This window comes from Syngnathus scovelli, chromosome 21 (genome assembly GCF_024217435.2).
Source record: "Syngnathus scovelli strain Florida chromosome 21, RoL_Ssco_1.2, whole genome shotgun sequence".
Lineage (NCBI taxonomy): Eukaryota > Metazoa > Chordata > Actinopteri > Syngnathiformes > Syngnathidae > Syngnathus > Syngnathus scovelli.
In genome coordinates this window covers 7,167,264-7,190,520 of record NC_090867.1, presented here as the reverse complement: position 1 = coordinate 7,190,520, position 23,257 = coordinate 7,167,264, and the positions used below count along the sequence as shown (strand labels likewise).

Here is a 23,257-nt window from a genome sequence, read left to right as displayed (position 1 = left end):
TTTTTGACATCATTTTGTTTTTTTACCTTGTAGCCTTGGATGTCGCCGTTTTGAGCGCTGAGTGGCGGCGGGTCCCACGTGACGTCCAGCTGGGTGGCGGTGGCCGACTGAACGGCCACGTTTTGCGGCGGCGCTGTGGGAACTAAACGCCATCATACCACATTATTAGGAACCGACATTAGCTTGAATGATATGGAGCCGAAGTGGGCACCTTGCTACACCTCACCAAAGTTTGCCCACCTCTGATTTTATAAATTGCACGCACACACCTGCTTCTCCGACAAAAACCTCCTGGGGCGGGCTGGTGGGCCCCTCGCCCACGGCGTTGTACACGCTCATGCGGATCTCGTAGCGCTTGTGCTTGCTCAGCTCTGCGGCACCAAATACGACTCATCAAAACTTTGATCAATACATTTTTTTTCGTTGCTGTGAAACTTACTGTCCAGCTCGAACTGAGTCAGAGAGGCGTCGCTCAGATTGCGGATGCTGTAGGGTGCTGTAGGTGAAATATTTGATGACGTTGAGATTTTCCACACAGCACAGTGAGGAGAGGCCTTCTGCCACCTAGCGGCCAATCGTTTAAACGCAGCCCTTTGTTTTAGTCTCACCCGTGAGCTCGGCCCAAGCTGACATACTGTTGATGGCGTGGAGGGCGTAACCCCGGAGACGGTCGTACAGCAGCTCTCTGTAGCGGATGCGGAAGCCCAGCAGGATGCCGTTGATCTTCTCCTCAGGGGGAGGCTGCCAGGAGGGAAGGGTGAGAAAACAAGCGCCCCCTTTGTCATTGGAAAAAAATGCTAATGGCAAATTGAATTACATAAATAGCTCATTTTAAATGATGCAAACATAATTTCATTACTCTGCTTAGATTTTAAATGAAAAACATGCTACAATAAAAATTAGCCACCTAAAAAATAATTAAAAGCTAAATTCAAAATAAATTAAAAATTCAATTGAAATTTAAATAAATAAAAAGTATTCAGCTTCTATTACCTTCCAGCGAATCAGCACTGACGTGGTGGTGTGGGGCGTGACCGAGAAGATGACCGGCGCTTCGTCCGGCGCTGGCGGGAGAGCGAATAATGGAGTGGACTGAGTTGCATTTGGCTCAACCGCTTACTTTTGGCGCACCGCCTACCATCCTGCAAGGTGGTGATGGCGTCGCTCTCCTCGCTGTATTCACTGTCGCCGATATCGTTGGTGGCTTTCACACGGAACTGATAGGACGTGAAGGGCTTCAGCCTTGGCGACACAAAGCACATCATCACATTTGGGCTTGAGTACCCCCCCAAAAAAATGCTATGAACTTTTTGGGGGACAACCTGGAGACGACATAGGAGGTGGTGTCGTGGTTGACGGAGGCCGAGTGCACGGTCCAGTTGTTGTCGGGGAGCTGGCGCAGCTGTACGGTATAGTAGCGCACGGGCGAGAGGCCGTCGCTACCGGGCTCCCACGACAGCAGGACGCGCCGGGCGCGCACGTCCTTCTGAGGCACGCTGGGGCGGCTGGTGGGCTGCGGACGAGCTTGGGGCAAAAGATGAGCAAGATATGATTTTTCTTTCCGATGAAAACCCTTGACCTCACGTTACCTCTTTTCTCAGTGGTGACCACCAGCGCCTCGGCCGCCTTGCCCCAGCCCTTGCGCGTCTGCGCCGTGATGCGGAACATGTACACGCACTCGGGTTTCAGGCCATAGACGGTGTACTGGCGGGCGCTGGGGCTGAGCACGTCCACCGTGGCGCTGTTGCCGTTGGTGGAGTTGAGGTGGTACGTGATCTGGTACGCTAGAAAGAGCATAGCCAGTTTCATTAAAAGTGCTTCCCTAATGTAAATAAAAAATCCTTCCTCACCCAGGATAATCCCGTTGGGTTGCAAGGGTGATTGCCAAATCAGACGCACCGAAGTGGTGCGCACCTCCGGAAACAGGATCCCCATTGGTGGTCCAGGCACTGCGGGAGGGAGATGACATCACCTTTCAATATCCACACAGTAATGGCAGAAGAAGAGAAGAACCCTACCGTCGTCCAGAGTTCTCTGAAAGATGGCCGGAGAGCTTGGCCGCCCGTCTCCTACGCGGGTGAACGCCAGCACCTGGATCTCGTACAGGACGTATTTGCCCAGACCCGTTAGATGGACGCTATGCGTGGCGTTGCCTTCCACCATCCAGAACCGGGGGCCGTTATCCGAGTCCTTCTCTTTGTACACCACCTGCCAAATGGTGGAGAAATTGCATGGAGCTGTCACCCAGCTGTATCTCAGTCACATAAAAAAATAAACCTTGAGCAGACCTTGTAGCCTAAAATGAGTCCATTTCGGTCTGGCTCGGGTACTTCTGACCAGCGCACCAAAACGCTGCTGGAGGTGGTGGCAAAGGCGGACACATTGGTGGGCCCGCAGGATGGCACTGGACAACAAACATTTCAAAAATGAACAAAAATGCGAAGCACATATTAAAGACAAACAAGTAACTAGCCTCACCTGACTCCCGGGTCCGGCCTTTGATTGGCTGGCTCCACGGTCCGAGCCCGATGCCATTGAGGGCCTGCACCCTCACCTCGTACTCGGTCCATTCCTCTAGATCCTCGATGGTAAATTCTCTCTCCAGGCGGTCCGATATGGCCTGGGTGAGCGGGCGACCCGACGAGCCCGCCTTGGAGTACTGCACTCTGTAGCCCACTTGTTCCGCGTTACCGTTATACTCCCACTCGGGTAGAGGCTGGTGAGCGAGCGAGGGAGTGAAACGTGAATGAGAGTCTCCAAACTTGTTAAATATCTCATCTCATCTAGTTACCATCCATCTCAACCACAGGCTGGTCTCACTGGCCGTGCGCAGCGTGACGTTGGCCGGAGCGACGTCCGGAGGGGCTGGAAGCGTTTGGATCTTCCTGGAGGCTTGACTCGGGGGGCTGCTGCCCACGATGTTCACCTGACGCATGCGGAACCTGGCCAGTCAATTAGAATGACACACACAATTAAGATCAAGACGCTTGAGATCTAGAACCTGGCCTGAAACCCAAGCCATGTGTGGTGCGTTCCCACCTGTAGAAGGTGTACGGATTGAGGTCAGGAACCTCCAGGGAGCGAGCGTCGGGTAGATTGGACACCTGGTGGACCGTCACCCAGTCCTCATTGTCTCCCACGACACCCACCTAAGTCCACCAATATGGTATTAACGTGACAAACACAATCCAGAAATGCCAGCGAGCTCACCTGGGCCTCCACGTGCCAGCGGGAAATGGAGGTCTTGCCGTCGTATCCCGGCTTGAAGAGCAGGTTGACGGAGCGCGGGCCAATGTTGGAGATGGCGATGTTGGTGGGCGGGCCAGGAAGCTCTGGGAGGTATCGGGAAGTTCAGATAATAAAATACAGCAAATGAGCATTGGCGGCTGGTTGACTGACCTGGTGGGACGCCCGAGGAGATGGTGGAGGATGAAAGCAGGCCTTGTCCCTTGGATGTCATGGCGGCCACCTCGATGGTGTACGTGGTGAGCGCGGTGAGGCCGGTGACGCGATACTCCAGAGTGACGCTCGGCAGGTAGTGGGTGACCCTCGTGTTGGTGCGGTTGAACTCCTCCCATGAGATGCGGTAGCCTACACAATGTTGGTCACACACATCAGAAAACGCTCGTGTGTGTGCGTGTGTGCGTGCATGCGTACCGGTGAGAATGCCGTTCTTCTCGCTGGGTTCGCTCCAGCTAACTTTGAGCGATGTGTCAAGAATCTCGGTGAAGCTCAGGTGGCCCACGGCGCCTGGCGCTGAATGCAAAAACACACGCTTAGCTTTTTTTTTTTGTGGGAAAAGTGAAAATCATAAAAAAAAGAAGACTTACTGTCCTCATGCGTCATAACAAGTTTGGGAGGGCTGCGAGGTCCGTCGCCCGGCGTGGTGAAGCACAACGCTGAGGTGTAGTAGTTGCTGAACTTCTTCAGGCCCGTCACGTAGCCCACGTGAACACCGTCTTGGAAGTTAGGCCGCGCCGTCACCATCACGCTCTCACGTTCCTTGCCGGGCTCCCACGCATGCAGCTGAGGTTTTGGATGACGTTTTGATTCTCAACATTCACGTCGATTTATGAATTTGAACGCCCGCTGACCTTGTAGCCCTGGTTGATGCCGTTGATGAACTGCGGGTTGGGCGCGATCCAGGTAAAGCGGATCGCTGTGGAGTTGACGGCCTCGGCCTGCACGTTGCCCGGGGCGATAGTGGGCACTGGAGTGGCAAGAAAAAAATGGATCCACCTCGATCGATCGATAGCTGAATAGACAGAGTCTCCCATTACCTCCTTGCAGGGTCCACTCTGTGACTTTGTGGCTGAAGGCTCCCAGGCCCGCCCCGTTGTAAGCGGCCACCTCAATTTCGTAGTTGGTCCAAATAATGAGGTCCTCCAGCAGCAGCGTGGTCACGTCCGGGCTGGAGATGTTCTTGATCTGATAGTCCACTGGCAGCCCCGTCAGGCGGTACCTGATAAAAATACATGACAGAGTGACGCTGTGCAGTACCACAGACTCCCTGCTAGGGGGAGACAAAGCACCAACAAAATGAAACTTGTTTGAACCTCCTGAAAATGATTAAGTGTGTATAAGCTATAAACAATTTCCATAAAAAAAAAAAAAACGGTGGGTGGCTACCACCCATTGAACCCCCCACCCCAAAAGTAAAAAAACAGTCACTTGCCCCTCAAATGAAATTGAGCAGTAAATGAAAGTCTCCGTCTTACCGGACCGTGTAGCCTCGCAAGATGCCGTTCTGGTGGCTCTCAGGCGGCGGCTGCCACTGGATCATGATGGACTGGTTGGTACGACCGCTGGCGATGACGTTCTGAGGAGCAGCGCTGGGGGGCTCCTCCGGCAACGACACGCTACAACACACAGCTTGGTCAAGGTTCTGAAGAGTTCCAAATGTGAAAACGTTAAGGCTTCTCTTCTAAAGCTAATAAATGTCCGGAAAAGCCAACGAAGAAAACAGACCAACTGTAATTCATCAAAAGCACCTTAACGGAGAGCAGATGCGCCAATGAACTCCATTTTGAATGTGATTGATGACTTCCAAACATGCCTGGGTGCAAAAGGGGTGTGTAGACTTGTGCAATACGTTCTCTCGTGTTTGTTTTTACTTCCCCTCTCAAAAAGACTACAATTGTAATTGAAAGTAATAATTACATATCCTTGATTTAAAACTAGTTTACCTTTTACATTTTTACGATTTTAAAAACTCGAGATGACAACTACGTCAGACTAAATTGTTTTTTTTTTGTCTCGTGGGTTCACTGCGGCGTGTTTACAAGTACAAGCGTGTTTTGTTTGTTTGTTTGTGTGTGTCACCGACTCATGACTGAAAGGATCAGTCAAAGCGGTTGCCATGGAAACAGGCTTGGCTATTTACTGCAAAGTTTTCCACTCTAAGTCCGTTAACCTTTATGAGTACATTATGGGATGGCAGCTCACCGCTCCGTCTCCTTGCTGAACTGGCCCTTGCCCACGTCGTTGACAGCGCACAGGCGGAATTGGTAGGAGCGCGCCGGGATCAGGCCACTGACTGTCACCGCGGACAGTTCGGGTTCGATGCTGGCCAGTAGGATGGCCCAGGGAGCGTCTGCAAATGACACATCATCGACACTGAGTTATTGTTTTCCTGCCTTTTTAAGCACATTTTTTTAAAACATAATTTGGTTAAAAAGATTTACAAAAATAAAAACATTATTATTTAAAAAAAAATAAAAAATAGTAGCCCGTACTAGTAATATTATTTTGGGAGGTTACTGAGGTTAATTTTTCACAAAATGAGTTTTTAATTAAAAACAATACACGTTTTGCCAATCAAGCTGAATTATTTTGAGAAATAAAGTTCAAATGTGAGGGGGGGGAAACAGCTCAGATGAGAATCAAGGCAAATATGTATATTTAGAGTTGAACTCCTTTTCGAATAAAGTTAGTTTTCTGACGACATGCCTCACGCCTCTTAGCAAGTGAGCGTCGTGCCGATGAGCCTGCTGTGCGCACATCAGCGAGAATATTCAACAACTCTCACGCAACGACGCCGCTTTTGTGTCAAGGCACTTTGTCCCCCCCCCACCCAATAGCAAAAGTGATGGACGCCCTTAATGACCAGTACTGATCTTAAATTCTTTTTCAACTTCCTGGTAGGGCACACGATGCGCTAACAGGGGGTGACGACACAACGGCGTGACGGCTTGAAACACAAAATAAGACTAGCTTTGAGGATTTTTTTTTTTTTTTTTAAGTGTTCTGTTTATTTACTGCGACGAGTTTTGATTCAAGATGTCGTTTGGAAACTAGGCCGAGAGTGACCTACTGTTCTCAGACACCTCCAGGATGTAACGCATGAGCGGGCTGTTGCCGTCGAAGGCCTTGGCCCAGGTCAAGTCGATGGCCCGCCGCTCCGAGCCGCTCAGCACAGCCGTGGGGTTCTCGGGCGCGTGAGGCAGCTGTCTGTGACATGAACGCAAATGACCTACAATTACCTGGCGACTTAATCCGATGACCCAGGTAATAGTCACCTGACGCGGAGGTGGGCGCTGCGGGAATCGTTGCCGCCCACCGAGGTGACGCGGCAAGTGTAGGTGCCGATGTCGCCCGACCACGTCTGGGAGATGTGCAGGGTGCCGTCGGCGTCCTGTTGCACGCGGGGGATGGCGTGCGCGTTGATGGCCACGCCCTCTTTTTCCCACACGTGCCTGCGCGAGGACGATTTCATAACAAGCAACACGATGTCAATCTCCTTTTCAGATTTGAACAATTCGAGTGCATTTTGTTCCTTGAGGGGATTTGATGACTTTTTTCATGATAAAAAAAAAAAAAATATTTATTTTATTTGTGACCTTGCAGGGTTGCGTTCCGTACTACTTTATGGCTGCATAGCGCGTTGCGAACAAGATGTAGCGGTAAACACCGCGGGTCTCGCGTTTGCTCACTTTTGTTCAGCGCTGAACTGTGGAGTTACTTGATTCCGCAGGGCTTTATAACATCCGCCTCAGCAGGTCGCCCGCTGAATAAAGCCGTTTGAATGCGTCGGCTTACCTGACATTCACGCTGGGATCGTGCGTGACACCGCAGGTCAGCGCGGCCTTGGTGCCTTTGATGATGCTCTGGTCCTGCGGGGGTGTCGTGATCCGGGTTCGAGCTGAGGAGGCGGCGCGGCAGAGATGAGACAACGTGCCGGAACTACGAGAAGCAACAACGCTCTTGCGCTTACTTACCCCAGACCACGAGGTCGGCGGACGCCTCGTCGATGCCACGGGAGTTGCTGGCCATGCAAGTGTACGTGCCGGCGTCGGAGATGTGCGAGGGCGAGATGAGAAGGCTGCCCGACTCCAGCAGGGTGAAGCGGGGCAGCTGCACAGAACCGCTCGCCAGAACACGCTCCCCTGATGAGGCAACCGGGGTGTCAAGACTTTTGCAAACTGTGTGGCATACATTTTTTGACTCGGCTGCAATTATTATTTTAAATGTGAAGTCCGGGGTTGAAAAAGATTTGAGGAAAAATATCAAACAGGACCGACGAGTTGAATGGAAAGCCTGAGCGGAACCGGAGCGAGAAGTGGATCACAAGGAGAAACCGGGACATGTTTATCCTCATTGTGATGCAAAACAAGAAAAGCCCGGTGCGGGATAAACCTTAGGATCCAAGCCGGCTTTAGCCAGTAAGCCGCCACAAACTATCCTCCCGTGTGTAATAGATAGCATACGTTCTAATCCCCCGGGTGTGTACATCCACGTGTGTGTGTTTGTGCAAACCTTTTTGCCAGGTGATAGCTGGCCTCGGAGCGCCTGAAGTCTCGCAGTGCAGGATGATGGACATTCCGTCAATCACGGTGCTGTCCGAGGGTCCGGCTGTGATATTGGGAGCGATACCTGCACAAGGAATAAGTCAAACATGGCGAGAGGAAATTTCGTTCAGAGAACTGTGAGCGCCTGCCTTTTGATTTCCAGTTTGCGTTTGAGTGTCCTTCACTATTCTTCACCTTCACGCCGCGCCAAACACACAACTCATACCGGATGTCGACAAAGGAACGTCTTTCGCGGACTGAATCGCTGAATTGAAGCGGTTTAGAAATTCATAGAACGGCAACGCCATCCAAATTGTGCATCTCAAAAGATGCAAGCGGCGTAAAATGTCACTCGTGATCATTTTTGAATTCCAATTTGAGCAAAAATGGGGACCTACTGGTGACGGCGAGGTACGTGTTGGTCTGGACCTCGCCGGCCGCGTTCCTGGCGAAACACTGGAACATGCCGGTGTCGTCGGGCAGGAGGCCGTTGACCTGCAAGCTGCCGCCTGTCAGCACCCGGTACCGCGGCGTTTTGACCGGGTCGATGGGCGTGGCGTCCTTGTACCAAACGATATCAGGTTGGGGCACACCTGTGGGGGGCGCTCTTTAGTGGTAAGCCAGTATTGATGGAAAAGAAAAAAAAAAAGAAAATTCTTGCACACCTCGCGCTTGACAGGGAATGTCCACCACCTTCTCCATCTCGGCCGTGATGTGCTTCTCAGGCTCTTTGATGAACTGCGGCGGCTCTGGGAGAAGACACGAGAATGGAAGCCACGCTGATGTAATCCCAAATCCCGCCGCAGCAATCGGCAAAGTTTCAAACGAGAACTGACAGATTTAATTGGAAGGGTGAGGAAGCCCAGTGGGGATAGCAAAAACAAAGAAATAAGACGGCGTCAAAAGTCAGATGGAGAGACATTTGGTATTCCGCTTGGATATTTTTTTTGGGCTGTAACCTTCAAACGGGCAGCAGGGGAGGCTGGGCCGGTGTCAGTCGGCGGCATTCAAAGGGAAAAAGTTAAGCGCACCTTGCTCTTTGAATGGCATCGCAACCTTGACGCTATCAAAGCGTTCAAAAGCGACTCGGGCATTCAAATGCTTTCGCCGGGGGCAGCCGGCTTAACGGCGGTTTCACTTTTGGCTACAGAACCGCGGCATTGAATTTCAGCAAGTGGACGGTTGGTTGGGTAGCAAAAAAAAAAAAAAAACGACTTAATGACTTAAGTGGGCGTGGCTCACCAAGCACGTGCAAATATGCGCCGGCGCTGACGGACGGCACGCTGCTACTGCGAAGCACAGCCTCGCACTCGTAGTAGCCGGCGTCCGCCACTAGGGGGCTGAGGATGGTCAGCCGACGGCTGAAGTCGCTGAGGCCGCTGTTGATGGCAACGCCGTTCTTCCGCCAAGTGATGCTCAATTTGATGAGAGGCCTAAAAAGTGATGAGTTATTTGCCACGTTTTTTTTTTTTTTCTTTAAGCGTCTTCACCTGGCGTTGGCCACGCACTCCATGGTGACTTCGGACGTTCCCGTGACGACGCTGGTGTTCCGGGGCGGGATGATGATGGTGGGGGCGATGGGGTCCGCCGGGCCGCCGACATCTACACGCAGACACATGCTGCCGTTTACTGATAGTCTTCCATTTTAGCATATGCAACCATTTTGGGGATTGGAACAGAAATCATGAATGTATCAAGAATGCTCAAACGCCGATTACAATCCTCCACGGATCACAAAGTGGGGAGTCCCGTAATTTGGCAGGAATTAAAAGGGAGAGAAGGAAAAAGACGGACGAGTGGCCAATAATCCCGCCTGCAGCTTCCTGACATGAGCTCGCTTCTGGGAAGTGGCAAATTGTCAGCTATGCTCCAGGAGCCGGCCGGCATTCCTGTCGGGAGGTTTTGAGACTTGGCAGCCGTTCCAAACTGGCCTTCGTCCCACCGCCTGGCGGGTAAGGAGCCAAACCCGAGCTGTCGCACTTTTAGGGCATAACAGGCTGACTGCGCATGTGTGTGTGTGGCCACTCACTCTCCACCGAGAGGGTGATGGGCTGGCTGGTCTTGTTCTCGCCATTCTTATCGTTGACCGCCTGGACGTAGTAGCGGCCGGCGTCTGGCGCCACGGTGGACAGGATGACCAGCGTATTGTCAAGTGTGATGGCACTGGGAAACAAAACATATCGAAAATAGTTCAAGAATATTTCAATACTGGTTGAAGCTTAAAAAGGATGAGAGCTAAACTACATTTGATGTTTTCATCCAGAGGCCACGAAACACATTAAACATTTTAGCGCCATAATTACGCTCTTCAAGCCGCATTAGCCATATTGATCAAGAGAGCGTAAACAATGTGTCGGCGGACAGAGCACGGAGTAAATATCGACGTCCTCCTCCGATAAGCGTTATGAAACATGATAGTGCGGCGCAAAAACTTAATCGGCGGATTTTACGGATATACTGAATGGGCAATTTTTGGCAACTGTGGTATCGGTACTTTGTATCGGTACCGGTGAGTACTTTGAACATCCCTGGGATCTGACTTTCACGTTCTAAAGCGGTAGCTAAAATTTTGAGTTGAAAATCAGCAACACAATGGGGCTGCCAGACTACTGTCGCTCGCATTCGCCATTCTCCTGCCTCATTTATCTGCCGTCTTCTTGCCAGATGGCACTTGAAATCAATACTGGCTCTAACCTGACATTCAAAAATCCTTCCCAAAAAATTCCGCAGAAGAAAATTGCAAACGACAAGTGCTGAAAAAGCAGTTGAATGTCATGAATGCTAAAATAATCGACTATAAAATAAATAAATAAAAAAAAAAAAACAGCTAGTTTGTGAAACATTTGAATTTTCACATCCTCCGCCTCGAATGTTCAATCAACATTTCCGGCTGGGATTCAAAGTGTCTGCCCTTAGCACCCCGTGCCGTGTGTTTATTTTAACGCAAGGGTGCTATTTTCATCACCGGAACAAAACTTGACAGCTTGTTCTCCACAAGTGGCGCAATTATCGCCGCTTGTTGCGTGTCGGTGTGAAACCTTTGACAAGAGCAATTTTTTTTTGGTGAGGGAATAAAATAATCAAAAATCATTACTTTTCTTTTTATCTGGGGACTCCCCCCTTAAAGGGACGGACAAAGGGGTCTCTACGGCCCCCGCTTATGATCTACGATAAATATTTAATGTGGTCTGGCTGGCGACATAGTGTCTATAAATTATTGAGCTCTTTGGGGATGTGAGCAGAAAGGAAGCGTCCACAGGTGACCTTTTGGAAAACGGGGTGAGACTCAATTTGGGACTTTTTTTTTTTTACCTGGCAGTTAAAGACGGCGGGAATTACCCGAAGAGCCGACTCGGAATTTGCGAAGCTGATTAAGTGTGACGCTTTTGTTTGTCGCTTCTGGCACAACTGGCGTTTGCAGCAAAAAATAAATAAAAGCGGCCGAGTTGCTTGCGAGCGTGCCAAGGGAAGGCGCTCCAGCGGAATGGCGCTTCTTCAGGGCAGGAATGATGACGCAAACAGGACGGAAGCAAAAGCTGTTGAACGTACGAAGGACGAGGAAGGAACAAGCGATCGGCGATGTAGCGCGTAGCTTCGTTAAATCAACTTTTCATTCACAACGTTTTGACCTTGCGGCTTTGTTTGCTGCGTGACTTCATCATCGCCGAGATCGCTTCCGATACGAAGCGCAACAAGAGAATACCGAGGTGCAAATCAAAGTTCGGCACCCTTGCGGTGAGATTTTTCACAAAGCGCTTCCTTTTCTCTTTCACCGTCATTTTCCATCCGCCGGCCCGCTGAGTACCGAGTACTTTTGCTCCCTTTCTTTGTACGCGCTACAACGGCCTCGGTGCCGACGCGCGAGCCACTTGAACCCCGCCCCCCCCGATTGACCGACCCTCGCTCGCTGCTGCGGTGAGGTCGGCGGCTGCCATTTGTTGCCTGGGAATGCAAGCGTGAGGATGGAGGAGTGAGGTTACATTAAGGAAAGCAAATACCAAGAAATACAGACATTATTGTGCAATAGTTGGATTTTTAATTGCCGTGATTTCTATTCAATCGTAAACTACTGGAATGTATCATATTAAATCACCCGAGTGACTTCTATCGAGTCATAATTGAATCTAATGGGAGTCAACGGTACGATTCGAACGAATCACATAATGTAAGTGAAGCAATTTTGGAATCCTTTGTATTATAATTCGATGTGCCCCAAAACAACAATGGCAACAAACAAGGTCTGCTTGCCGGAGAGTATGTCGACGGGAATCTCTCCCCTCAGAGGAAGATTCCCGGCGATTCGCTGTCTCCTTTTGACTAATGTCCAATCTATAGCCAAGTGACAGGAACCAACGAGGGCCATTAATTGATCAGACACTGCAGCAGATTAGTCAAAGGTCCCACTTGGTCTTTGGTTCCATCTTTGCGAGGAGGGAGCGTGGGTGGGAGGAGGGAAAAAAAAAATCCATGCCTAGCTGTTGATAGGTCAGTTATGTATTCCCTTTTCCCGGCAAAAAGCCTGACAATTCTGAACAAATGTGCTCGCCCGAGCTTCTTATTATACAGTACATTAAGTCGCTCCCAAATTGCACAACAAATCAGGCAAAGTGAATGCAAAAAGGAGGGAAAGTCGTCCGGCTCAAAGAAGAGCGATGGGCTTTACTGGTAAATGCCTCGCCTCCCCCCCTCCCCTACATCAAAACAAAGACGCCTCCAAGCCCTCCCTTGACCTCGTTTGTAAAGCGTTGCGGCCGTCAATCAAGCCGCTGAGGTATGACTCCAACCTCCACGGAGGGAAAATATGAGCGTGGCAGAAGACCTCGTGTGTCACAGGCGGAGTAGTTACACTCAAACGGTCACCCAAAGTGGCTGTCAGCTTGCAGGATGATCGGGCTAGCGCAAAATGACATCCGGCTATGAGTTCACATGCTTCCGAGATCCTCCAGTAAAAGAAATCAGGAGGTGTGCTACGATAATAAATTTAATTACAACACACTGCGGCGAAATGATCGAATCGGAATGAATTGCATCATAAGTGGAGCGAATCGTATGATAATCGGAGCAAATCAGTTAGCGTGTGCTAATTGTGTGACGGACGCCGTTTACAAAAACAACGATGGACGGCCCGGAGGCGAGCCGTGATATTTTTCGTCTGCTAGGATGAAACTTGAAAAGCACGCTTTGTCCATGTCGGGATTTATCAAATTATATTTCGTCTGCTACCTTTGGACGATGTGATGAAGACCCTCGGGGAGTCTGCAAATGAAAGTTATGACACCTGAGGAGGGAGGGAAATAAGGTGCCGGGTGGCGAGTGTCATTCAAAGCGGAAAGTACATTATTTTTCCATTCGGTGCGTCATCAAAAAAAATTATAATTGTTTTACCACATTATTTGTATGTTCATTTTCTGGTGAGAGAAAATATGACACAAGCAGTTGCCAAAAGCGACCCGGGTGGTGACATCATCAAAACGTCTTTAAAAGCTTCATTGTCATTCCGAGCCGGCCAATCGTTATGCATGATGCTGATGAGGATGAGGATGAAGAGCTGATAAGGAGCATTCACTTCAACCCAGGGCAAGGTCATCTCCCACTCCCGACAAATGCAGATGTGATGAGGAGATTGCGGGAAGGATGAGTGTGTGTGTGTGTGCGTGTGCATGTGTGCGAACTTCCAACAGAAATAGTGCTGTCATTAAAAAAATATTTAAATAAGAAAAGAATCAAAATAATATAAAAATGATAAATAATTAAATAAGAAAAGAATCAAAATAATATAAAAATAATAAATGATTAAATAAGAAAATAATTAAAATAATATCAAAATAAATAATAATAACAATAATAAATAATTAAATAAGAAACCGCAGGATGAAACAATACAATCCAAATAAAAATACTGTAAATGAAAATAAAAATGCTTAGCCAGAATATCGCTATATTGATATCAAAACATAAAAAAATATTATCAGGACTGTACATGTCACGCAGAGTATGAGCTGCAAACTCACTGATGTTTTTTTTTTTATCAGGTGCTGTTGCTCCTGTTGTCCTTTCCCGTTTGAAAGGAGCAAAAAGGGAAAAATAATCCCATCAGAGGGCGTTCTGGGATCTGACCGGCAGATATTGACGGCGCCTCGCCGAAGAAACACCAACCTCCAAATTGGAGGCCAAAATGAAGACAGACAAGGAGGGGTGGGGGCGAGCTGAGATGAAAGTAGCTGGCTCGGTTCTCTTTCAAAACCCAAGATGGGGAACAAAAGAGGGCAATTCCATTTCTCCTGGAGCCAAAGTGGCTTTTTTTTTTTTTTTTTGCTCATGTGTTGTGGCGGAAACCGAATGAGGGCAAAAAAAAAGAAAATGAACAAAACAAAGTGAAACTCAAACAAGTTACCACAAGCCTGGTTTTGTGTTCTAATATGAGCGAGTCAAGGCCAAAGAGGGAAAAATAAACTCACATGCGACTGCTGGGTGGGATCTTGCGTCCGTCCCGGTACCACGTGACTTGGGGTTGCGGGAAGCTACGGATGCGAGGCGCCGGGATGACGGCGCCCTCGCCCTGCGAGACCGACTGGTCGCGCTCGCCCTCCTCAAAGCTGCCCATGACTGCGAGGAGAAATCAGACAAAAAGAAAGGTCAGTCTGCGTCGGCGTTGATGGACAGCGCCGTTGCTGTTGCCATGGTCACCGCTCCTCTGTGATGCAAACCTTGACTCGGAAACCAAAATGACATACCTTTATTTAAAACCCAAATGAAATACAGTGACCCCTAGCTACTTCACGTTTCATTTATCGCGGCTTCACGACATCGCGGATTATTTTTCCAAATTCAAAAAACATTTAAAAGTCAAAATAAAACTTCTAAATTGAGGAAACATGTGTCTAACCTTTAGGACAATGTAGTATTGCTCCAAATGTCATTTACATTCCTTTAGAAGACAATTTTCGCGTGTTAGCATGATCGCGAATTAGCATCTAACTCATTAGCCTGCCCAGTACTTCCTGTTGGTGACTTCGCGGATTTCACTTATCGCGGGTGGTTTTTGGAACCAATTATAAACCAGGGATCACTGTACCAATTTAAAAGCCTAACTTGAATCTTGAAAGTCGGATCGGCCTGACAATAATAACGCGTAAACAAGCGCTGTGCTCTGTCTGGGAAGGCGGGAAAACTTTGTTACACCTCACTAACGAGACCAGGGAACTAAGTTTGCGGTTTCCCTTTCCGCTGATGACAGATGTTGTCGGGGCGCCGTTACGCCGTGACACAAACGACAAAAACAACAATATCAGTCACGTAATAATCGTAATCATCGTCATAATAATGAGCGCAACAGCTGTGTGGCAGGTACATCCTTCAGCGGCAACATCTGCCTACCCACTCGCTCCTTAATGCACTGTCAATCAAACACCGTGTGTGTGTGTGTGTGTGTGTGTGTGTGTGTGTGTGTGTGTGCACAAAAGCACTCTGTGATACTTACAAGCCACTTGCACTTCAGTGCGACGCTGCAGTAGTGCTCCCACGCGATTGCGAACAATGCAGCGGTAGAAGCCGGCATGGGAGCGGTCCAGCGACGGGATCAGGTACCTGCCACAAACACACACGTCAAAAACTGGACACACGTAGAATCTTCTGGATTTATTCTGCAGTGCACACGCACACAAACAACACACTTAAGACCATCTAATGGATGAGCAAGGGCGCAGAGGACAGCAGAGCTTAGCAGCTACTGTTTACTCCAATGATAATGATTCTCTTGGGGGTTCCACAGTGTGGACCGCCCCCCCTTCCCTCTCAAGAACACACAAACAAAAAACACACCAAAATGTCATTTATGCAAATACAAGCGGTGAAGACGACAGTAGTTGACCTTGACCTCGCAACGCAATTGCATCCCTTTCATGCGCATTAATGCTGCTAATCAATGATGTCTTTGACTTTCTTGCAAGTCTGGCGCCAGGAGAGGAGCTGAGCTGCGAAGAGGTTGCAGAATTTCTCTCATTTAAGCTGTTAATTGGAGGGAGGCAAGCGTCAAAACCTTGTAAATTGTTAATGGGAGTGCGGCTGGGGTCGGAGAAAAGCAGGCTGGTATGGAGGTCACGCAAACAGTTTGCAGCTGAATTAGCAGCGAGCGAGTCTTTGTACGCCTTTTAATTGGGAGTCACTCTCGCATGATGTGGTTTGTCAAGAGGGGGGGGGGGGGAAAGTTGTTCCGGAAGGTGAAAAGGTGGCTCATCTTCCCCCGCCTTCCATCATGGTGGTGGCATTGATCGCAGGGTGTCTTTAAAACGAAGGCGCCGGCGTAAAAACGACATTTCTAAATCTGAAGAGGCAATTAAAAGTTGAAAAAATGCGCATACAAGCTGGCGAAGGCGATAGACAAAACTATTGGGACACCTTCCAGTGACAGCAAAACAGACACAACAAGTCGGCCATTTTGTGCCAGAGCTTGTTAGCATTAGCGAAATCTTTCGTGTACTCGACGCTAACGTCCGAGTTATTTTTTTAGGGATACGTTTTAAAAGCCTACAGGTAAGAAGACCCATCATGGAGCGAGTTTAACCTCTCCGACGCCGGGCACCGCTTCCTCCCTCTCTCTCACTTCTCTCATAATGAATACAATTAACCTTTGGCGAGCAGGTGGCGGCATCGGCGGGAGGGAAAGTGGCAGGTGGGAAGGGAAAATGGAAGGGAAGGGCCAGGTGATAGGGTCCACTCAGCGGGAGATGACGGCGCGAGACAGAGATTGATCGATGTTCCGGAACGCGACGCTCTCCGTCACATCTTGGCTAATTAGCCTCCGCACAGCTGAGATGAGAGGATGTGGTGGCGTCGGACAGAGATGGGAAAAAGATGACGGAGGGAAATGAACAACTTTGGGACCGCTGTTCAACACACTTCGATTACATATCAGTGAATCGGCATAGAATAGAGTGTTTTTGGGTAATAAGGTGAAGCAGCATGCGGTTTATCCTCGTCCAAGCAACTGAGCAATTTGATAATTGAGGCCATTTTACACAGGACGCCTCAAATTTTTGTAGCCACATAAAGCAACATTACGACGTGCACGTTCGTTGCATGCAAAAGAGCCTTTTCTTGGAAAAGTATTTCAGAAAGTCTATGTACACAATACACACACACACACACACTCCCTCCAGTGCAGTCACATTGATTGTGTTGTTATTGTGGCTCGTTAAATGAGATGAGCGGTGGCCTCGCTATGAGGAGGGCAAGGAGCGGCCAGCAACATCCAATTAGCGCCGGGGGAAACTTGCTCTATGCTCACGTTTGTGCGCTTGAACCACTTGGTGGCGAGGGGGGGGGCGTGGGGGTCTTGGACCAGTCAGGATCTCGTTGGCTTGGAGACATAAATAGATTGCCAACAGGAACTCAAAGCAAACTATTATTTTATTTCATTTTTTATATCATTATTTTTATTATTTTTTACAATATTATTTTTATTTACTCCTCATCGTGCATTTATTTTATTTTTTTATATTATTATTTTTACTATTTAGTTTTCATTCTCTTTTTTATAATCTTATTATTATTTACTCCTTGTCGCCCATAAGCGGCGTAACACTTCCTCTATCCGTGTATTATATTTGGGGCCGAGTTTAATTTGCTCAGAGCAGCCATGAAATTACAACATCTGCAAAATATTTGCAACGGACAGTCAGTTTAGTTCGCGTGCGAGGAAATTGTTTTTAGTCATGCCTTGGAGACGAATCTAGCGCCACGTAGAGTTTGATTTAGTCGGTGCGGATCAATCAAAACAGCAAGCGGCGCTCTATTACCATCGCGGTCAAAGTGTCAGTCGCATTGCCACGCTTGTTCCCGCTCGATTGTCGTTTTCTCTCGCAATTGTATTCCTTGGCCAAAACTAATTTACACATTTCAAAAAAAGGCAGACAGCGGTGACGGGAAGGTGCGTCATCCCGATAAAAAGTCAAGTCGGAGAAGCCGTCACTTCTTCAATGTCACGCAATTTAATTTTGCCACCGCATTGATTAGATTCGCCGACACTCCGCCGGCTCGCGTCGACTTCCTCGTCGCGCCTACGTATTTTGCGAGAAGTGGCTCTTCGAAGTTATTTCTTATATTTGGTGGTGGCCAAAACAAATCTACTACGCTCCTATTGATGTACTGACTGACTAGTCATGTGACACGCTACTCAGCAACTAACAAAATAAAACGAGCAAACCCCAACGCCGTTTGACATTATCGGTTTTTCCTTCTGGACATGCCGCTGTGTCGGGTTGAAAGTGTGACGGCGCGGCGAGCGTGTTGTGCGCTTCCCTCTCGAGTACACTCGGACCACTTCTCCTCACACTCGCGTGTCACTCTGCTCTTATCAGCCTCTGGAGATCTGCAAGACATCATCAACTCGCCGAGGCTGGCATCTTTTTTTTTTTCCCATATACTGTATGATCAAGACTCTGCGAGCGTGTGTGTGTGTGTGTGTGTGTGTGTGCCTCACAAACACACACAAACATGCAGCCAGCTTAGTGAGATAAGCCCGTGTTGGCTGCACGATAACAATCTTCCAGTTACCGTTAAAGACGGTTTATCTGCCGACCCTTAACACACACACACACACACACACACACACACACACACACACACACACACACACACACAGAAAAGACATCCACACATTTATCATGCCATGTGGTAGAATGATGGAGGCGTCAGGAGGGCAAGATAGGGGTTTGTAGAATGTGTGACATCCCATAATGAGCAGCTTATGAAGCTTTGAGGTTGTTTTTGTGGGTCTTCCTCAAAAGCCAACCAAATTTTTGGGTCGCCGATCCGGGAGACGTTTAACCCTTTCGAAATGAACCTTTTGTGATTTGCTCACCTGTACTCCAGAGAGAAGCGGGTCAGCTCGGTGCTGTTGTGGATCCACTTGAACTCCAGAGGCCAGCTGCCCTCGGCCATGCAGGTCAGGACCAGCCGGTTGCGCTCCAAATGCAGCTGACTGCGCACCGGCTCCGTTTTGAAGTACGGCGGCACGTCATCTGGAATGAAAAAAAAAAAAAAATCCGGGTGTTAAAAATACGCTGCAGAGCGTCCGAGATCGGAGCGGAAGCAATGCACCCTTTTTTTTTTTTCCTCCCCCCCCTCCTCACATCTCAATCAAGGAGGCGCCCGCACTGTCAAGCTCCCCGGAGATGCTCATATCTCAGCATTGATGAACGCCGCAGAGAGCTCACTTGATGATCATTGTAAATATAGAAGCTATTAATTGGATGGCTGCATGATATAATTATCAAATTGACTGATAATCAAGCGGCGAAATTAAACTGTCAGGATGATCTATTGTGCTTATATTTTGCTCCGGCACTTTGGTGTGACAAGAAGGAGGAGGAGGAGGGGCCTGGTAGAAGCCAAGACGGCACAGCGTGAGTGAGTTGGAGGAAAAAAAAAAAAAAGAATTAGCAGTAAAGAGAATATAAGCGAGCGCAAGCAATCATCTTTTTACATCAATTTAAAATCAATGTGTCAAAGCCAGACGTGTATTTATTACCGTGGCGCTTTGGCGAGGCCCGGCTGTGTATTACGGCTTATTATTTTCGTGATTTACAGTCAAGAGTACAAAGAGGCTCGTATAATAGACCTTATAGATTATCAACATTTTTTTTCCTCCTCCATATTGAATAATTCATCACGCAACAGTTTGAACAGAGTGATGACCTTGGATAATGAGCCGCAGATTCCTTAACCGAGACCGAATGTTGCATCTTGTTCTGGTTTTAAAACTGCGTCGGTGAAAGTCTCAAATTGCAAACCGCCTTATAATTTATGCCATTTTCAGAGCATGGAATAAACAGTCGAAGATAAACAGCGAGGCGCCGAATAGGCATATGTTGCCCTTCAAAAGTGCGCGACACATCTCAATAAGTCAACAATAAATATTCATAACCGCCATCCATATTCACCGGATGACACTTCACTTCAGGTCTGACTTGTGGCAAGTGGATACATATTTATAACGATCCGGGAAAAGGGGCGAGGGGGGGGCACGAGGGAAGACGTCGCCCTCCCACACCAGGCAATTCGAGAGGCCGACGACATCATTGATCACTGATAACTATCTGGACTGGCTATGCTCATTAGGAAGTCCATTAGAAGTGAGACACTCTGAGGAACAACAAATAATTGATTAACGCACATTTGGCTGTCATCACGACACAAAGCCACACAGCGCCCTCGACAGTCCACTAGCGTGGGGCAGCGTTGTATTTATGCATAATGAGGCTCATTTGCATATTGGGCGTCGCTGGAGCCAGAGGACGCTCCCGTGGGCAAGTGTGTGTGGCCTCGGTCAATTAAAGCTCATTATCGAGAACAACGGCAGGTACAAATGTTTGCCCTCTGGTGAAAATTCATTAAGAATGAATTCATCAATAATTCATTTATGAAAATAATGAGTCTATTTGTAAGACTTTTCGAAGGTGCAACTCGGAACGTAAAGGAAGACCTGTGTTGCTAGCATGCTAACGTTTTGAGCGGTTTGCTCGCCCCCAGGCTGAGGATGAAAAATGAATGCATTGTCCGGGAGCGACGGGCCCCGGGAGGAACACCGTTGCCCTTTAGGGAACGACTGGAAAGCCGGCGTTTATGCGCGCGTTGAGGCGGAAAAAAAGCCAACACAGCAGACAAAGGCAACTTTTTGGGAACTTTGAAGAGGCTGTCACGTGAAAAATGCTAAAATGTTGCACGTCGCCCTCGTCATCTGTTTAACGTGTTCTTCTTTGTAAAGATACAAACAAATCCGAAAATAAATAAGGGAAAATATATCCAGAGGCTGTTTAGAGTACAGGTGAGGGCAAAAGTACAAAAAAATAAAAATATCTGAAGTCATGCATAAATTATGGCGGCAAACTGGCAGCAAGATGCCACGTGAAATGATTGGCCTCTGGTCAAAACACGTCAACAACAAACGCACTAACAAAGTGAAAGTTTGAAGCTACACAAACACACACACACTAGTTGGCAATGAATACTTTTTTGCGCATATTACACACAACGAAAAAAGACATATTAAAATTACAAAAACTCAAAACATAGCATTTTTGAAAAAAAAAAAAAAAATCCAAATCTATTACACCCGCAGTTGCAAAGCATGATGGGTAATGATTGTTTTTATTGCCTGTCAGCATGAACGTTTACATGTTTTGCTGATGTTTGCCTCGTCCCACAGGGACGCTCACGATGAGGCCACACACAGCGCACACACACACACGCTCCAACGAGGTTTCCTGCCCTTCCTTCCCAAGAGGCCTGGCGGCTAATCACTACCTTGACTCAAATCTTTTCACCTCCCAAGTTCAGCGAGGTAGCCTTGCTCTCTGAATGTTTTTTGTCAATTAAGAGTAAAATGTGCAATTTAAGGTAACTTTCAGCAACGACGCGCACTCTCACCTTTTTCTCTCACGCAAACAAGCTCGAAGGCCGAGGCCATAAAAGAGACGGAGAAGAGTGCAAGAAAATAAAAGTGATTGTATCGCAAAGTAAACCAATCAATGCGCCATTCATTTCACCGTAATTGTCTTCTATTTTCTCCTTCGTATATGATTCAGTGTTCAAGCTCATTTAATTTCCCAAATGACCCATAAAAGCGGGTAAAAAATAAAATAAAAAAAAATAAAAAAAAAAGAGTGATGGAGTGCCGAGCACAGCATATTGAGGAGAATAAGCCGCTGCTTTTTTTTTTCCTCCCTGAATTCAAGCATTGTGGGACACAATGAAGCCCGTGAGCGCTGGATCAACAACAAATCTTCCAATAAAACCATCACAATGACAACAAACACACACACACTCACACACACATATACAAAAGCTGGAAACCAACAAGGACATTTGAAACAATGACGCATTTCAAAAAGTCCCAATTTCTATAAGTGTTGTAAAAAAACAAAAAAATTCTTTGAATAGATTTGACGTTAAAAGACGCCAGAAAATGTCGACAATGAACACAATTCTTGTGTCTTTCTGCCAGGTGTGGCTTTTTTTTTTTTTTTTTTTGTAAATTCAATAATATCATGTTGCCAAGTGAAACTGGCTTTAAGGGTCTGAATTTTCGAGACCGGTCACGACTTTTGTCCAAAGCCTTTTTGTCCACATCGGCACAACTTTATCCAAAATCAATAGGGGGGGGGGGGGGGGGGGGATCTTGCTTTCTTGTAACACCAAGTCCGAACAAGAAAGTTCTCTATTCTCGACGTTTCAGCAGACAGGTCACGACTCTCAAACTTTTTTTTGTTGGCTGCAAACGCACACTCGATCAATAAGGTCCTGCTTGGAATCTTTGGGAATCAAACAATCGGAAGTAAGTCGCATTTCTCGTTCGGGTGATGCCGAAAAAAAAAAAAAAAATCTACGCCAAGCTTTTATTTTGTGTTCCTGCCCGAGCACACTGACCCCGCATAACAAGGATCTAATTTCGTAAACGTCTCGCTTCATTCAGCATGTGCCCGGGCATGTGATGTTAGCATAGCGGCAAAAATCTCAAGGCTATCTTTGCTACAATAAGTAATTTTTCTTCCAACTTGCCTCTACAAGTGCCGTTTTGTTGTTTTTTAGCTTGTTTACCATCTTATCAAACAACATCACATATTTTATACAATATATCACATGCATGTAATCAAGCATACAAAACATTGCCAGCAAGGGTTAATGCTCCGAGCATGATGCGAATAAAAGATAGAGGGAAAAAAAAATAAAAATAAATCCATGGGAAGCACACAGACTGGAATATGGAACAAAGAAGCATGCTGGACTGTAAATACCAAAACCAACATGAGTGAGGTCACAAGGGAAGGACAAGTACTTGTCTCACTGTGAAACTGGCAAATGTACAAAAGCCTGACAGAGCTAATTTAATTATGTATCCAAATGAATTAAATTGCTATTTTCAATTTGTGAGTATGGACGTTTTTATTTCAACTCGCTTTAGCCACCAATCCAACACATAAAATAGTAGTCACGAAAGCACGGGTGTCAAAGTAAAGGCCCGGGGGCCAGATATGGCCCGGCACATCATTTTAGGTGGCCCGCGAAATTGTGCATCGAATTCATGTCAATTTGAAAAATAGAGGTATTATTAGCAATTTTTATTACCATTCATTTTTTCAATCAATATTTGATTTCAATATTTGATTTTTAAATATCTGAACAGTTTTTATACTATATATACAATAGGAGACGTTCTTACATTTATTTGGGTTGACAATTTTAGTGGCTCCAATCATACGCAGGGTTATGGCGGAATTGCGCAATCTTGCCTTTTCAATTACGTAACGACATGGGTTGAAGGAGGATTATTTTGTACTCGTTTATCAATACCAGTCATAAAGTAGCTCAATGTTTTTGTCGTCATTGCAAACGGGATGCGGCGCATCTTGCCGTTGAGCTTTTAAGCTAAGCTAAGCGGCTAAAACAAAGGTTGCTTGTGTTCTCGAGTA

At 47.4% G+C, this 23,257-nt stretch overlaps 1 protein-coding gene across 4 annotated transcripts in view; it reads right to left on the bottom strand.

The window, feature by feature from the left end:
- Window positions 1-23,257, bottom strand: part of sdk2b (sidekick cell adhesion molecule 2b) — an 80,940-nt gene that overhangs the window by 6,828 nt on the left and 50,855 nt on the right. For all 4 annotated transcript variants that reach the window (XM_049760127.1, XM_049760129.1, XM_049760128.1 and 1 more), the window contains exons 2-36: window positions 18,649-18,808; window positions 15,268-15,374; window positions 14,246-14,393; window positions 9,817-9,950; window positions 9,278-9,389; window positions 9,030-9,220; window positions 8,453-8,536; window positions 8,186-8,380; window positions 7,756-7,872; window positions 7,218-7,385; window positions 7,039-7,141; window positions 6,519-6,695; window positions 6,314-6,450; window positions 5,446-5,593; window positions 4,719-4,859; window positions 4,281-4,462; window positions 4,095-4,210; window positions 3,831-4,026; window positions 3,658-3,756; window positions 3,400-3,591; window positions 3,211-3,332; window positions 3,040-3,149; window positions 2,792-2,942; window positions 2,479-2,716; window positions 2,289-2,404; window positions 2,019-2,208; window positions 1,851-1,949; window positions 1,590-1,784; window positions 1,323-1,524; window positions 1,139-1,242; window positions 994-1,064; window positions 609-741; window positions 440-496; window positions 270-371; window positions 27-142 (exon numbers count right to left, since the gene is read on the bottom strand). In XM_049760127.1, coding sequence (XP_049616084.1) covers window positions 27-142; window positions 270-371; window positions 440-496; window positions 609-741; window positions 994-1,064; window positions 1,139-1,242; window positions 1,323-1,524; window positions 1,590-1,784; window positions 1,851-1,949; window positions 2,019-2,208; window positions 2,289-2,404; window positions 2,479-2,716; window positions 2,792-2,942; window positions 3,040-3,149; window positions 3,211-3,332; window positions 3,400-3,591; window positions 3,658-3,756; window positions 3,831-4,026; window positions 4,095-4,210; window positions 4,281-4,462; window positions 4,719-4,859; window positions 5,446-5,593; window positions 6,314-6,450; window positions 6,519-6,695; window positions 7,039-7,141; window positions 7,218-7,385; window positions 7,756-7,872; window positions 8,186-8,380; window positions 8,453-8,536; window positions 9,030-9,220; window positions 9,278-9,389; window positions 9,817-9,950; window positions 14,246-14,393; window positions 15,268-15,374; window positions 18,649-18,808 — 4,913 coding nt within the window. The remainder of the gene's footprint in view (window positions 1-26; window positions 143-269; window positions 372-439; window positions 497-608; window positions 742-993; window positions 1,065-1,138; window positions 1,243-1,322; window positions 1,525-1,589; window positions 1,785-1,850; window positions 1,950-2,018; window positions 2,209-2,288; window positions 2,405-2,478; window positions 2,717-2,791; window positions 2,943-3,039; window positions 3,150-3,210; window positions 3,333-3,399; window positions 3,592-3,657; window positions 3,757-3,830; window positions 4,027-4,094; window positions 4,211-4,280; window positions 4,463-4,718; window positions 4,860-5,445; window positions 5,594-6,313; window positions 6,451-6,518; window positions 6,696-7,038; window positions 7,142-7,217; window positions 7,386-7,755; window positions 7,873-8,185; window positions 8,381-8,452; window positions 8,537-9,029; window positions 9,221-9,277; window positions 9,390-9,816; window positions 9,951-14,245; window positions 14,394-15,267; window positions 15,375-18,648; window positions 18,809-23,257) is intronic.